This window comes from Lepisosteus platostomus, chromosome 3 (genome assembly GCF_059453375.1).
Source record: "Lepisosteus platostomus isolate fLepPlt1 chromosome 3, fLepPlt1.hap1, whole genome shotgun sequence".
Classification (NCBI taxonomy): Eukaryota; Metazoa; Chordata; class Actinopteri; order Semionotiformes; family Lepisosteidae; genus Lepisosteus; species Lepisosteus platostomus.
In genome coordinates this window covers 77,736,096-77,749,271 of record NC_142613.1, presented here as the reverse complement: position 1 = coordinate 77,749,271, position 13,176 = coordinate 77,736,096, and the positions used below count along the sequence as shown (strand labels likewise).

At 41.6% G+C, this 13,176-nt stretch overlaps 1 protein-coding gene across 15 annotated transcripts in view; it reads left to right on the top strand.

The window, feature by feature from the left end:
* The window catches only part of epb41l2 (erythrocyte membrane protein band 4.1-like 2), a 107,170-nt gene that overhangs the window by 46,894 nt on the left and 47,100 nt on the right, over positions 1 to 13,176 (top strand). For 12 of the 15 annotated variants that reach the window (XM_088626917.1, XM_088626904.1, XM_088626913.1 and 9 more), the window contains exons 3-4: positions 5,513 to 6,096; positions 7,951 to 8,166. In XM_088626917.1, the coding sequence (XP_088483043.1) occupies positions 5,513 to 6,096; positions 7,951 to 8,166 (800 nt within the window). Of the gene's footprint in view, positions 1 to 5,485; positions 6,097 to 7,950; positions 8,167 to 13,176 lie in introns of all 15 variants that reach the window. The other 3 variants (XM_088626910.1, XM_088626909.1, XM_088626911.1) reach the window with 1 other exon arrangement.

The following is a 13,176-nucleotide window of genomic DNA, read 5'->3' as shown; positions in this document are numbered from 1 at the left end:
ACAGTAAGACTGAATACTTAGTAAAATAAGGATTGCATTCGATCACAGTGTAATATAAAACTTGGTGTTGTCATTTCCACTTCTGACAGAAGAAATGAACGTTGTCTATATACAATAGAAGTTCACAATGCCCAATGTTTACTTTGGTTATAATCAACCACTAAATTATTTTGTGGAAAGTAAAATAAATCGAAGCAAGAAACCCTCTGGATTTCAAAGCAGAAGGCATTTTAGAAAGAAATCAAAACTGATTGTGTTAAATCTAAAGAAAAAACTACATTATGGTAGGATTAAAAAATATGATGTTCAAAACATTTAGGGGAGCGGTTTGTGTTGAAAGCAGGAATAATCTTTTTATTGTTGGAGGGGTTTTTTAAAGCGCTGCAATACTTCTTTTTATATAGAATTGTTTTTGTTTGCAATTAATAGTGTTGGAGGTGGTGCTGACGGTAGCATTTTCAAAAAATAAGTGGCTTTTGTTGATTGCATTACAATATATTTTTGTTTGGATATTGTTCTGTAAGTTGGAGAGCCATGGTTAAAAGCCTGGTGAATGCATGGAGGTTCTACGGCATGCTGTTATAGGATCGGTTTGTCTGGTGTACTGCATATACACTTTCCGGTATGTAGGTGCTGTAACATACAAAGAGATCTCTCACTGCTTTAATTTCCCTCTGTTAGTGGCAGAACAGTAGCCGAATTTCCCAGTCAGAACTTTGAAAGACCTTTTTTTGCTTTAAAAAAGTTAGAAAAATAAACAAAGGTGCATGTGTATCCTGAGGAGTGGATAGTGTCACACCTAGTTACAGAATCAGGCATGTTCCTATTAAAATTGTAAGACATTGTGTTTCCCCTGAGCATTGTGTGCATTCTGTTAAATGAAGAATAGGGTACTCAAGGTAGTAAATACTTTTTTCATAAAGGAAGTACAGCTAAATACAGTACACGTGTGTAGGATCTAAAACCTCTGATTGCAGAGGGATTTATTATTATTATTATTATTATTATTATTATAGTGTTATTGCAATTCTAAAACCAAGTCTTGCAGAGGTTCTACAGAGATACTGGCACTGTTGTTAGAGAGTTGCATGAACAACTGTGATCATGTTGTTATAGCAACTCCTCAGAAACAGCAGACAGAACGCTTAAGATTTATGAAGACTACCTTGTTACAGAATGAATTCTATTATAAGGGCCAGTTGTTTTCTGCATTTGTGCTTGCTTCTGTGTGGCTAGTCCTATACTTGTGATTTCACAAGTAAACTCGGGATTTATCTGAATTTTGAGACACCTTGGAAAAAGGTTTTCATCTAATTATAATATTGAAAATGCACTCATACGTTTTCCATTGTGAGAGAAATTTTAATGTTGGTTTATTTGCGGTTTCAAATAGTTTTTGTTGCCTTACTGTTTCAGGCAAACAGTGAGGTCATCCATATACAGTATTGTTGTTTGTGATGCACAGCTGGTTGAGGGAACATGAACATTTAGTTGACAATTAATTAATTTAGTTCTGCTGAGATTGTACAATTCACTGATGGCTAGGAATGTATTCCCTTAGAATAGTATAGAGTTCACTGTGTGTAGTTGAGTAATAGTTGTAAACACTTTCTTGGTTTTTCCTGGTCCCAAACTCCATTCCTTAGCGACATAGATTCTGGCTTGAGTGTAATAATTGAACCATTCGGCATGATTGTTTGCGATTTTTATTTTGTGGTGTGCAGCGCACTTCATCCTAAAAGTACCTAAAATCCTAAAAGTTAAAACCTTTTGAACGTTTCTTTGGTGCCTTTTGAAATACATTGTAGATTTCCTCCTGTGGCCTGCTTGCGTTTCTCTTGGTGATTGATTCCTGTGTTGAACAGCGCAGGGTTGACACAGACACAAGGGCCTCCCTACAGCAAGCTGAAGGCTCCAGCAGGAGCTGCTTTATGGAAAGGTTCCTGCTTCACTCTTATCTGCAGTTGGCTCCTAGGATGTCTGGTATAAAGTCCAGGCTGACTTCAAATGTAAAAGTGCCTCTAGGTTTTCTTAAATTTGCATTTTAGCAAGACTTTGGTGCTTACAGTGTTCCCGTGTTCATCAAGCTGTATGTTTTGCTCTATATTTGTAGGACACAGTATATTTCTTTGTCGTCACCCTCCCCTTACAGGTTATCTGTGTATTCCTTGATTTACAGCATGGAGAAATGTTCTTTTCAAGACAATGTGGTCGGTTTTCAAAACCACATCTTGTTGTTTTTGGGGAGAGTGGGGGGGGGGTGCTTTTGAAGTTCAGGTTCTTGAAAAATTGAGATTGAGGCAAAATGCACAATTAGGGGTTTTATATAAAGGAGAGATTACTTATAAAAAATATTATAACGTATATACAGTATGTTAGAGAATGTATGTTCATTATGGTAAAACAGATTTGGTTTTGTACATTAAATTTGCTCTGAGTTTCTGAATTGTATTAATGCTAGCTATGGTTTTGCTCTATGTCCGAAAGGCAGAGATGATATAATATAATTTAAATCGGACTGAGGGGGGTGTCTGAGTCCTGGGCTCCCTTGGGCTCGGTATGGGTTGAAATGGAGTAGCCTCTTTCTTGGCGGTGTCAAGCCTGGGTGGGGTCAGCTTTACTTCACCAGCTCTGTCATCATTATGACAGGGAGCAGCAGAAATCAGGGTCTTGAAGACTGATGTAAAGAACCTAAAGACACGTGGAAGGTGCCACTGCTGCTGTGCATTTCTTACTCATTGCTATTAAGCGTCATTTCAGCCCTCAGTAATGTTTCATCTCTGTAGGACCCTTTCCTCTGTGGACGCCAGTTACAGACTGTTCTAGGTACAGTAGATCTGACAGGTTTTTGTTGCGTGGCTTATTAAAAGAGACTATCGTACCGCCTATAAACCACTATATTGATTTCAAAATCATTTTCTGACTTCAGTTATATATTTAGTTTGGGGAAAAGTGCTTTCTGTTCTGTCTTTCTGCTGAATAAATTGATAGTAATAAGCTGAATTTATAAGAAACTTTAAGCATTTCTGTCAAAATGAAAAATGTGTCTGTTTGACATTTGCTCTTGGTTTTGTACAGTAAATATTCTTCTAAATCGCTGTGCAAGGAGGTTCTCCTTTGTATCCAAAGCTGGAATGTGTATAGCAGGGTTCAAGATGCATGTGCAGTAAGTTGTGTATCTTTTTGCTTTGTTGAAAGAGGCCAAATTTTCAGGCTGACCTCACAGGGCCCTCCTTGATCCCTCATTTGAAAAACTCTTACGCTGGTAACTTGTGTCCTGCGATCGAGGCAAACGGAAAGGGGATTAGTGATCTGAAGCTATGGCAGCCGTTCGGCACCCCGCTGATCTCCTCCATCTGAACTCCAGCATGCCTGTTGCAGATTCTTTATTCCCTTTAATTCACATAGAAAACGCATAAACGTTTTTCAAGTGTGGCTCCCAGATTCCTGACTTTGGCTGATGCCTGAATGGGGAAGCCATCCACCATCACTGTGAAGCTCTCCTGCATTTCCAGCTGACATTTGCTGCCCACCACTAAAATTTCTGTTTTGTCACTATCTTCAGGAATTTGTCAACCAGAGCTTGATGTCGCACAGAGAAGAGATGAATGATGGAGGGGGGAGGTCAGAGGGGGGATTTAATATAAATCTGAACATCATCTGCAAAACAATGAAACTGAAGACTGTTTGTGTATAATGTGTCCAGGAGAAATTGTATAAATGATAAAGAGCAATGGGCCCTAGACTGAACCCTGTGGCACACCGTGACTGGCTGAGATCATGGGGGATTGATGAGGACCATGGAGACGAGATGCTGCCTGCCAGTCAGATATGAGTGGAACCAGTACCATTGATAGATCTTGAGCAACACTGAATAATTTTGTGTGGGGTGCTATTCTTATTGAATACAGAAACTGCAGGTGTTGTAGCTTTTTTCTTTGACTGTAGCAGGCTTTTATCACCAGTGTTGTTCTGGAATAAATATAGACTTAATTTTGGATCCATAATAGCCACTATTATCCAATCTGTTTGCTCATAAAAAGACTGTTAATAGGAGGACTGATTTTGGGTTTATGTCTTGTGGCGTACAATACATTACTGGAGAATATTACCAAGTCTGACTGTTTGCTGTAAATAATACTTTTAAATTATCCTAACTCTGCAATACAAACATGATGTTCCTATGGTGCAGTGCTGTGGCTCTGTGGCTGAGGATCTGCATCTGTTGCCAGTTCATATCCCGTGGCCGGCAGAGGAATCCTACTCTCTTGTGCCCCTGAGCAAGGCCCTTAACCCCAACTGCTCCAGGGGCACTGTATACATGGCTGACCCAGCACTCTGACCCCAAGCTTCTCTCCCTGTCTGTGTGTCTCATGGAGAGCAAGCTGGGGTGTGTGAAAAGACAAATTCCTGATTCAAGAAATTGTATTTTCTGGGATTTCTGGGATGAAGTCATGTCCCACCTTGTTCATTTCTCTCCTGTTTTCTTAGTACAGTTGCAAAGTTTGGGAATTTAAGCTTTTTAGAAATGTTTGAGCTTTCTCATTTATCATACGATATCATGTTGAGCACTATGTGCTTTTTGTGTTATTGCTTTCATTATATTAACTTTGTGTTCACGTCATAAAAAATGTGCTTTTATCTTTGTTGTCTGTCAGTTATTAGCCACCAGCAGTAATTTAATCCTGATAAAAGATATTGGCTATTGTAGGTCCTCCCTGACAAGACGCTTCTGCCATTAGCTCGGACCACATATTGATTTAATTCTGTCTTTTATGACATCTAAATGCCACACTCAGTGAGGCATGTAGTGTTCCAGAGCATGATGAAAACAAAAAAATAATAATTGGATGGCCATCACATGATAAATGCCTATCCTTTAGAATATTTAAGGTTTCTTCTTCTTTAATAAACAAAGATACTTAAACAATGATTATGTTGCTTTAAATTGAGCTACTTCTAATATCTGATCTACTGTCCTAAGTGGCAAAACGAGCTGTATATTTATTCATTTATCGAGTGATGGATGTATTAAAGTTTTGGTATGTGTACTAGAGCCAACACCTTTTCAGAAGCTTCTCTTTTGGTTCTACAGTACCATACGTAATCCGTCGGCCTTTTTTTAAGATCTTAAATTCTGAGTGACAGTACATTCAAGTCAGCAGTTTTAAAGTTGATGTTGTCCACTAAAATGCACCATTTATTTTTGTCCAGTTTTAACCATGGTGATGATTCTGTTTTTGCTACATCATTACATAACATCTCCCTTGTTGTGATGCTTGTGATCCATCAGTGTCATGCTGGTTACGGTGATGTTGGTTTTCGAGTGAAATGAGCAGTCAGAATTGTACACGGGCTTCTGCTTTAATCCTAGTATTTTACAAATGGTCAGCTATTTCAAAATGACACGCGGGCCTGTGTTCCAGCGTCGCCAGCCGAGTGCCAGCCTGTGACTCAGTGTAGAATTCCTTCTTTCTCTGGCCAGTGTGACCTGTGATGATGACGACTGAAGTGGGCACTGAGGCGGAGCTGAAGAGGGAGTCGGAGAAGCCCGACGAGCTGCCGGCGGCCCCAGAAACCCAGCCGCCGGGCGAGGCTGCAGAAGCGCTCGACCCCCCGACACCGCAGCAGGAGAACGACGTGGGACCCCAAGAGCCGCAGGTGCCCACGGAGGACCGGGACCGGGACCAGGACCAGGGGCAGACGGGCAGCGGGGCCCCGGAGCAGCCTGCCTCGCCCAGCCCCCCGCCGGACGGCGGCGCTGCTCAGACAAGCCCGGCGGCGGAGAGGAAGGAGAGGGAGCAGGCCGCGGGCAAGGGCCTTTCCCGCTTCCTGCCCGCGTGGCTGAGGAAGCCGAAATCCCCGAGCCAGGCGGAGCCCACCGAGAGCTCGCCCGCAGAGGAGGACGGCGGGGAGGGAGGGGAGCAGAAGCAGAAGTCTCCTCCTCCGTCTCCGTCGGCGCCGCAGCCCGAGGGCAAGGAGGAGCAGAGCGGGGAGGGCGCGGGGGTCCCGCCAGCTGAGGACCGGCACGAGCAGGAGGAGCTGAAGGCCGACGAGAAGGAGGAGAAGCACTCCATAAGCAGCGCCGAGACCCAGGTACCTGCCTTCCTCCTCACTCTTACACAGGTTCATTTTATTGGGTGCAGTTCTGACATGAACCATGAAGTTCTGACATGAACATGCTGTACAATGAGTAAATTAAATGCACTGCAGTGCAGCATCAGTGCCGCTGTAGGTGCAGTGTGAACAGGTGGGTCTCGAGGTGGTTAGGAGATGCAGTGTGAATGTGAATGGCTAACTGATTTTACCACAGGGGTCCAAGAATGGCTACTTAGCGAATTCTTCATCCTGGGTGGGCCTGGAGGAGACGGGGGTTATAGACTGGAGGGAAGAGAGTGCTGGAGAGTGGTAGCCAAGGGCAGGTTTATGGAGGTTTTGATAAGTCAGGTGGTGTGAATTCTAAGCAAGCCTGTGGGTTTGGAGATTAAGCAGCTGATGGAGTGTTTCTGGAAATCTTATCTTTGAAAAGACAAAAACTTGAAACCAGGCTCTATATGGGATAGGTTGTTAAAAATGAGTGCATGTTTAGAAAAAGGTGGAAGAGAGTTGTTAGGGAAAGAAACTGGAAATGGAAGAGGGCAAGCATCATGAGTGATACCGAGATTCTTTCCTGTAGCTGGAATCCCATCATGCGCAATTTATCATCAAAGTCTGTTTAAAGATTAAAAAATGTAAATACAAATGGTTCTGTTGCTAAATACCAGTTAAAATCTGCTGTCATTATGATATTAGTAGAACGTTTATGCAAACATTGCTACCCCTTGAATCCTAGCAACTCTGATCCATGGGTTTTGCAGTGCTGGTGAGGTGTAGAAAACAAGTCAGTGGACTTGATGACCTCTCCACCTGGCACGCGTGCAGGCTCAGTTTGGGGCACTGAAATATAGGAGTCAAATTAAGCCAATTGCTGGAACCATGGGTGCTATGTTACATTTTTTGTAGATTTATTGGGAAAATTAAAAAAAATAAGGGGCTTATATTTACAGTGTACTTTGATCTTGAAACTTCTTTGTCATGACGTGAGACATTATTTTTATATACAAACTAATGGTGGTGTGAAGTATTGGAGAAACTTTAAGAGTACTTCAGCAGCATGCATCTAGTTAATTACGTTAACGGCCTGTTTCCGGCTGTATAATAGAATACATGGAGCTTGAAGTCTGGTGAAACTCGGATAATTGGAAAACAGAATTTATCCTGTGGTAGAATTTGCACCTAAACATTTTTAATTTCCGCTAGATACGTAATTCTAATTAGGGTACATATTGTGTATTATTATTATTATTATTATAATAAAGTACTGTGTTACAAAGAATGAGAAGCGCAACAATTTTAGGTCCCTGAGCTCACATGTATCTATCTAAAGGGTTCTAAATTGTTAGATAAGTATTACCTTTTCTTTAAAGCCACCCTGAATATATTTTTAAAACTATTAAAAGTTTTCTTAAAAGCACAAATAAAATGATTGTGGAGAATTCAGTTTCCTTAAGCTTTACAAATTCTCATGGCAGGCATCCGAAGTTTCTGTACTTATTGAGACAGATTGTTTTTATTTTCCAAGTTGATCCACCCAATGACATCACTTCTACGGTGATTAAGCAAAAATAAACTTTTATTAATGCTCAGAATGTTGTGTGGCAGTTTATGAAATCATATTCTGCAGATTTTTGGACAGTTCACCTTGAGAGTTGATGTGCAAGACCATAGACCATATAGAAACATATGGAGCATTACTGAGAGACGGGTTCAAAGTTCCTCAAGCTGTGACAGGAGCTCACATGCTGTATTATTATTATTATTATTATTATTATTATTATTATAACCACATACATTAATAGTAATGCAAATTGATTTTTAATAAAGCTTTTCCCTTTTTTAAACAAATTTTAGCCTGCAAAGGAGGAGAGGAGAGAAGACACTTTGGATAAGGATACAGATTTGAAGGAGGAGGTGAAGGACGCTGGTGGAGACAAAAAACCAGAGGAGCATGCCCAGAAACCTGCCCTGAACGCTGACAAGCCTTCGGTAAAGCCGCCCAAGAAAATGAAGATGGTCACATGCAAGGTCACCCTGCTGGATGGCACAGATCACCCCTTTGAGATTGAGGTAAGGTTAATTAGACACACATGCTTTGCTGTCTCATGTGACCTCCAGGTAAACTGAGAGATCACCATTTCCATTTGCTGTTGAACACTTTAACAACTGTTTAAGTGTTCATACCTTCTTTTAAAAAATAGTAAAACACGAATAAATATCTTTTTCAAATCAAGCTACAGTTATTTGTCAGCATTAGGGTCTAGTTTTCGACCAGGGGTCACACTGTGTGAATGAAGAAAATCCATCCGCCCACCCATCCTTCTTCATGATTCCTGGCAAGGGTTGCAGAACCTGTCCCAGAAGTACTGGGTGCAGTTTTTACGTGAGAAGAGCACATAAGCACATGATGACAATGTACAAGCTGTGGTATTACACGGGGGGGCGTGGTCAGTGTGGAGGCGGAGCCCCAGATTAAGGGCGACGTGTTGCTTTAGCTGCCGCAGCTGTCAGGGCCCTTTAAGACACACTGAGCTCCTCCCCGGAGGGACAACAGACCCCGCAAGGGGAGGACCTTCCAGCGGCAGTGTTGGAGGCGATTGTGACCGAGCATAAGGCCGTTGTTTTTCCTTCATTTTCTTTTCTTTTTGCCGTGCATCTCCACTGGGGCGGGCTGACCCCTTTTCTCAGCTGGAGTTTGTATTTTGTTTTGGCCGTGCGCTCCCTGCTCTTCCAGGCTGGACATGGCAAAATAGGGTAAGCCCAGTCTGGATACCGCTACGCTAAGCGGGTTCTTTTTCCGAAGCTGGACCCCATTAGATAGCGTAAGCCCAGCCTGGACACCTCGCTATACAGTTTATAAGGTCGATTCTGAATTTTAACCCAGTGTGTGAGAGAAGGCTTGACTTTTTTATAATTTGGAGTAAGGGGAAACAATACCAGAAAGCGTTTTTACCCAGAGAATTAGTGGTCCGTGGGTATGACCACATGTTTTGAAATTGAATTGCTTTTTTCTGTTCTTGTTCCAGGCAGGAAGGTAATGAAACGTACATCAGTGCGTGCATTTCTGTGCGAGTTAAAGTAAAGCCATGTGACTTAGAGTTTTACCAGTAATCTTTCAGTGGGTCTGTCAGCGTCGGACACAAGGTGATGATATTGAGATTAAGCCATCGTGCTGGAATAATATAATAATGGGAGATGTAATTAGGTACAATAAGTGGAAAAATGACGATCCCTTGAGATGATAGGTCATTCAAATCCCAGCTGTGTTCCGGCAGAGCTCTCAGCTTGCACTGGATGTGATTGGTGCCCGATAAATCAAGATGACGCTTTGCCAACTTCAGACAACAGTAATAGCTCAGCACTCTGCAGGGGCCTCTCTGGCGGCTGGTGTTGTACACTCTGGGCAAGGAAGTTTGCCAGAGGCTGGTGTAATCAGCAGATTAATATGCTATTTTATGCCCACCACTGGTAATCAGATGAGACAAAATATTATTTGTTAACGAAAAATAATTTTCTTAGTAATAAGGTATTGAATGTGTACATGACTTCTGAAATTTCAGCCTCTCAATAGCATTGACAAGTCAACATGAAAGTGTGTTATTCAGTTTGGTTAATAGTGTTGAAAGCCGGGGCAATACAGAGCAAGCATTGCTGCTTGGTAGCACTGGGAGTCGGGGGGGTCCAGACCTGTGGTGCTGTCAGTGTGGAGTCTGTATGTTCTCCCTCTGTGTGGTTTTCCTCCCACAGTCCAAAGTCATACTGGTAGGTTAATTGGCTTCTGGAAAATTGGCCCCACTGTGTGTGTCTGTGTGTGCCCTGTGATGGACTGGCGTCCTGTCCAGGGTGTACCCCGCCATGTGCCCTTTGCTTGCCAGGATAGTCTCCGGCTCCCCGTGTCCCTGGAAAAAGAGATTTCTACTCTGGATAAAGTGGATAGAAAATGGGTGGATGGATATTGAAAGTAGTGAATAAAACAAACGGACATTTTAAAAAAGAAGATGCAGCTTTGAAGCCTTTATTCACGTGGCCTGAAACAGGATATGAAACAACGATCACATTTTTCGGCTTCAAGATGAAACAGCGTGTATGATTAAAACTGGTAGAGAGACAAACAGTAGTTGCTGCCTACTATAGAATTTGGTGCTAAACGAAGGATTGGTTTTTTGGCAGTAGACAGCCATAAACTATTCCGAAAAAGTGAAGGTACTTTTGAAAAGAAGTACTATTTTCCTGTTCTTCAGTGTTGTACAGTCACCTCAAATTAGAGTTGGAGTATTAGTTCAGCAATAAGAACAGCAGGTTCTGACATTAACGCATGGTCGCAATGAAATTAATGGGTCACAGGTTCAAGACTACATCCAGAATAAATGCACTGTGCAAGATGATTCAAACTCAAGGGAAAAATGGTGGTGATGGTCAGCTGTGATTTGGAGAGGTAAGTGGATTTGCAATCATTTGTATTTAAGAGGTTAGTACTATATTATTTAATGTCATTTCTGAACGCTCATGTTCTCGTGCACTCTGGGTATCCAGGTCAGCTGCATTTTAAGGTCATTTGAAAGCAGCAGCACCTGAAAAGTTAGTTAGTCTAGTTAAGGACGGGAACCAGATAGAGTGTGAATAACTGAACTGGAACAAAATCCTGTAGACACTGGCCCCCCAAGTTTAAATTTTGTGTTGTGGAGTTCTTTTTATTGCACATTAAAATTGTACTGAAACTCAAATAATGAGTTTCTACATTTCAGCTGCTATTTCACTACATTCTTCATCATCTTAGAATGTTTGAGTCTTTGTACCATCCACTGTGTATTTCTTAGTATCACTTGCGTATTGTTGGACGTGTGTGAATATATATCTCTTTTTTGCTTACTTGGACCATAGCTGTTTTTTGTTTTGGAGTCCAGAAACTGAAAAGCATGTGCAAAAGTGTCCATGCTTTGCATGTTTCACCATACGCAGAATACTGATGACAAACATTTCTCCAGCACAGATTCTGAGCTGCACAGTGCGGAGCACAGTGTGAACAGTGCAAGCTTTGTCTTCTGTGGTACAGCTGAGGCATCGGTAAATACAATTGTTAGAGGGTATTCATCCAGAAAATGTGGCATTTTTAGTAAGATGTGTAACATTTGTAGTTTTCTGTAATATTTAAAAGGTGTAAAAAAGCTATTGTTCTTCCTTATGTGCTTTATCTTTATAGTAAATTCTAAAAGGAAATACAAGAAATGTGTTGGAGTGGGGGCTCCAAGCCCTTATTTTGTCTGTTCAGTGAATTTGTTTTTTTTCTCCCCCACAGTTAAGAACATTTGTGGTTCTTTAAGGAACTATTAAAACTGACATTGCTGTATTTAGAACATCATTCCTTCTAGCATTTAAAAATAAAAGTCGAACCAGTTTCGTTTAGAGCGGTTGTTTGCGTGCGAAACTCATTTTTATTTGTGCTGAACCTGCTCTTGGGTTTCAGCTTGAGAATCCAGCTCTGCCTTTTTTCCCCTCCCTTGACATGTAGCTGCCAGTGCCGGCTCACGCAATTAGTACCCAGTGAGGCATGGTTGTCTCTCAGACCAATTAGAGCACGAAGGCACACGACTCTGGAGGCCTGTCTCCCGGGCCTGGTGGGGACTGGGACCTGCATGGCCGGTGCAGCAGTAGGAAAGCTGTGGAAAATGACACTGCCTTGTGCCTGTAGTACATGGCAGAGAATGTAGCATGTTGTGGTGGTGCTATTGCAGCCACATTACTTTCTGATGTGGACAGATGTATACGTGACCTTGTTTCCCCCCCCCCCCAAAAAAAAGTTTTTTTCATTCATAAAAAGCCGTAATATAGGAATTTGGAAATAGTCTTAATAGTCCATGAGTCTGTTTGTGTATCTGTACACTACACAATGTTATCTTCTGTCCTGTAGGACAACCTATTTATAGGGGACTGTATTGAGTTCTATGCGGGCCATGTGCTGTAGTAAGGTTTCTTAGTTCAAGCTCTAATCTTATTATTAAAGATCACTATTCTAAAATAATGACTATGACATATCTGTACTGCTACTATTGCTGTGTATTTGTAGAAAAAAATGTTTAAAAATAGTGCCAGAATAGCTACATATTTTTTGGAAAATATTTGCTGGCAGGTAGGATATTTAAATAAAAAAATGGGTACAAGTGCTGACAGCTGCTCTTGACCCCAGATTTGAAATGCTTGACATCTAATGTGTGCAGGAGTTCAGTACTTATGTCTGATGCCCAGCCAGTCCCAACAGGTCTGCACAGAGAAAAAAAAAAATCTGTTGCTGTGGAGGCAATACAGAAACCCGAAGGTCAAATCAGATGAAATAATGAAATAAGGCCCCCAAATTATATATAAATCAAACAGAGCAATGTGGTCAGTGCATTAAATGTCCTTCAGCTGAAATTGTGAAAACTAAAAAACTAAGAAGCCAGAATAGAAATTTAATTCAGTTAAAAGGGCCTTCCTTAACATACCAAAAGTGTTTAAATACTGCGACTCTATCATTAAATTTATTTTTGCATGCTAATTATTAGTGTTCACCGCTTCAGGAGCTTGTTATTACTGATGGTAATCTCACTGTGCAGCTTCTTATTGACAGCATTGGTGGTTACAGCAACATGTGGGCACAAGTCTCGCAGACATGACATGATATGGACAGCACTGTCTGTCACGGACTTCTCAGCTCCCTAATCTGGAAGCTGCTTTACAGAGGTCATACCTGTGTTCCATGTTGTCAACATCTCTGCCAAGCCATTTTCATGCTTCTGTTAAAGCTCTTGGTTGATAAACCATGTATTAGTCACATAAACCAGATGTAAGGGTATCTGACAGGGATGTAAAATGTATCCACCATAATACTGTGCATATTGTAACTTCCAAGCTTTTGCTCAGAAATAAGTCTACAAGTGATGAGGTGACACGACATCCTGCTCGATCTCTCACCTTCAGAATGATGGTTAGGCTGCGCAAATCATCACACTTGCCCACACAGACCTGATTGCTTCTGCCTGTAAAAGTCCAATACAGGGTCTCCTGGAAATGTGGGAAGGCAAAGTCAATCAGTGGCAGACCCCT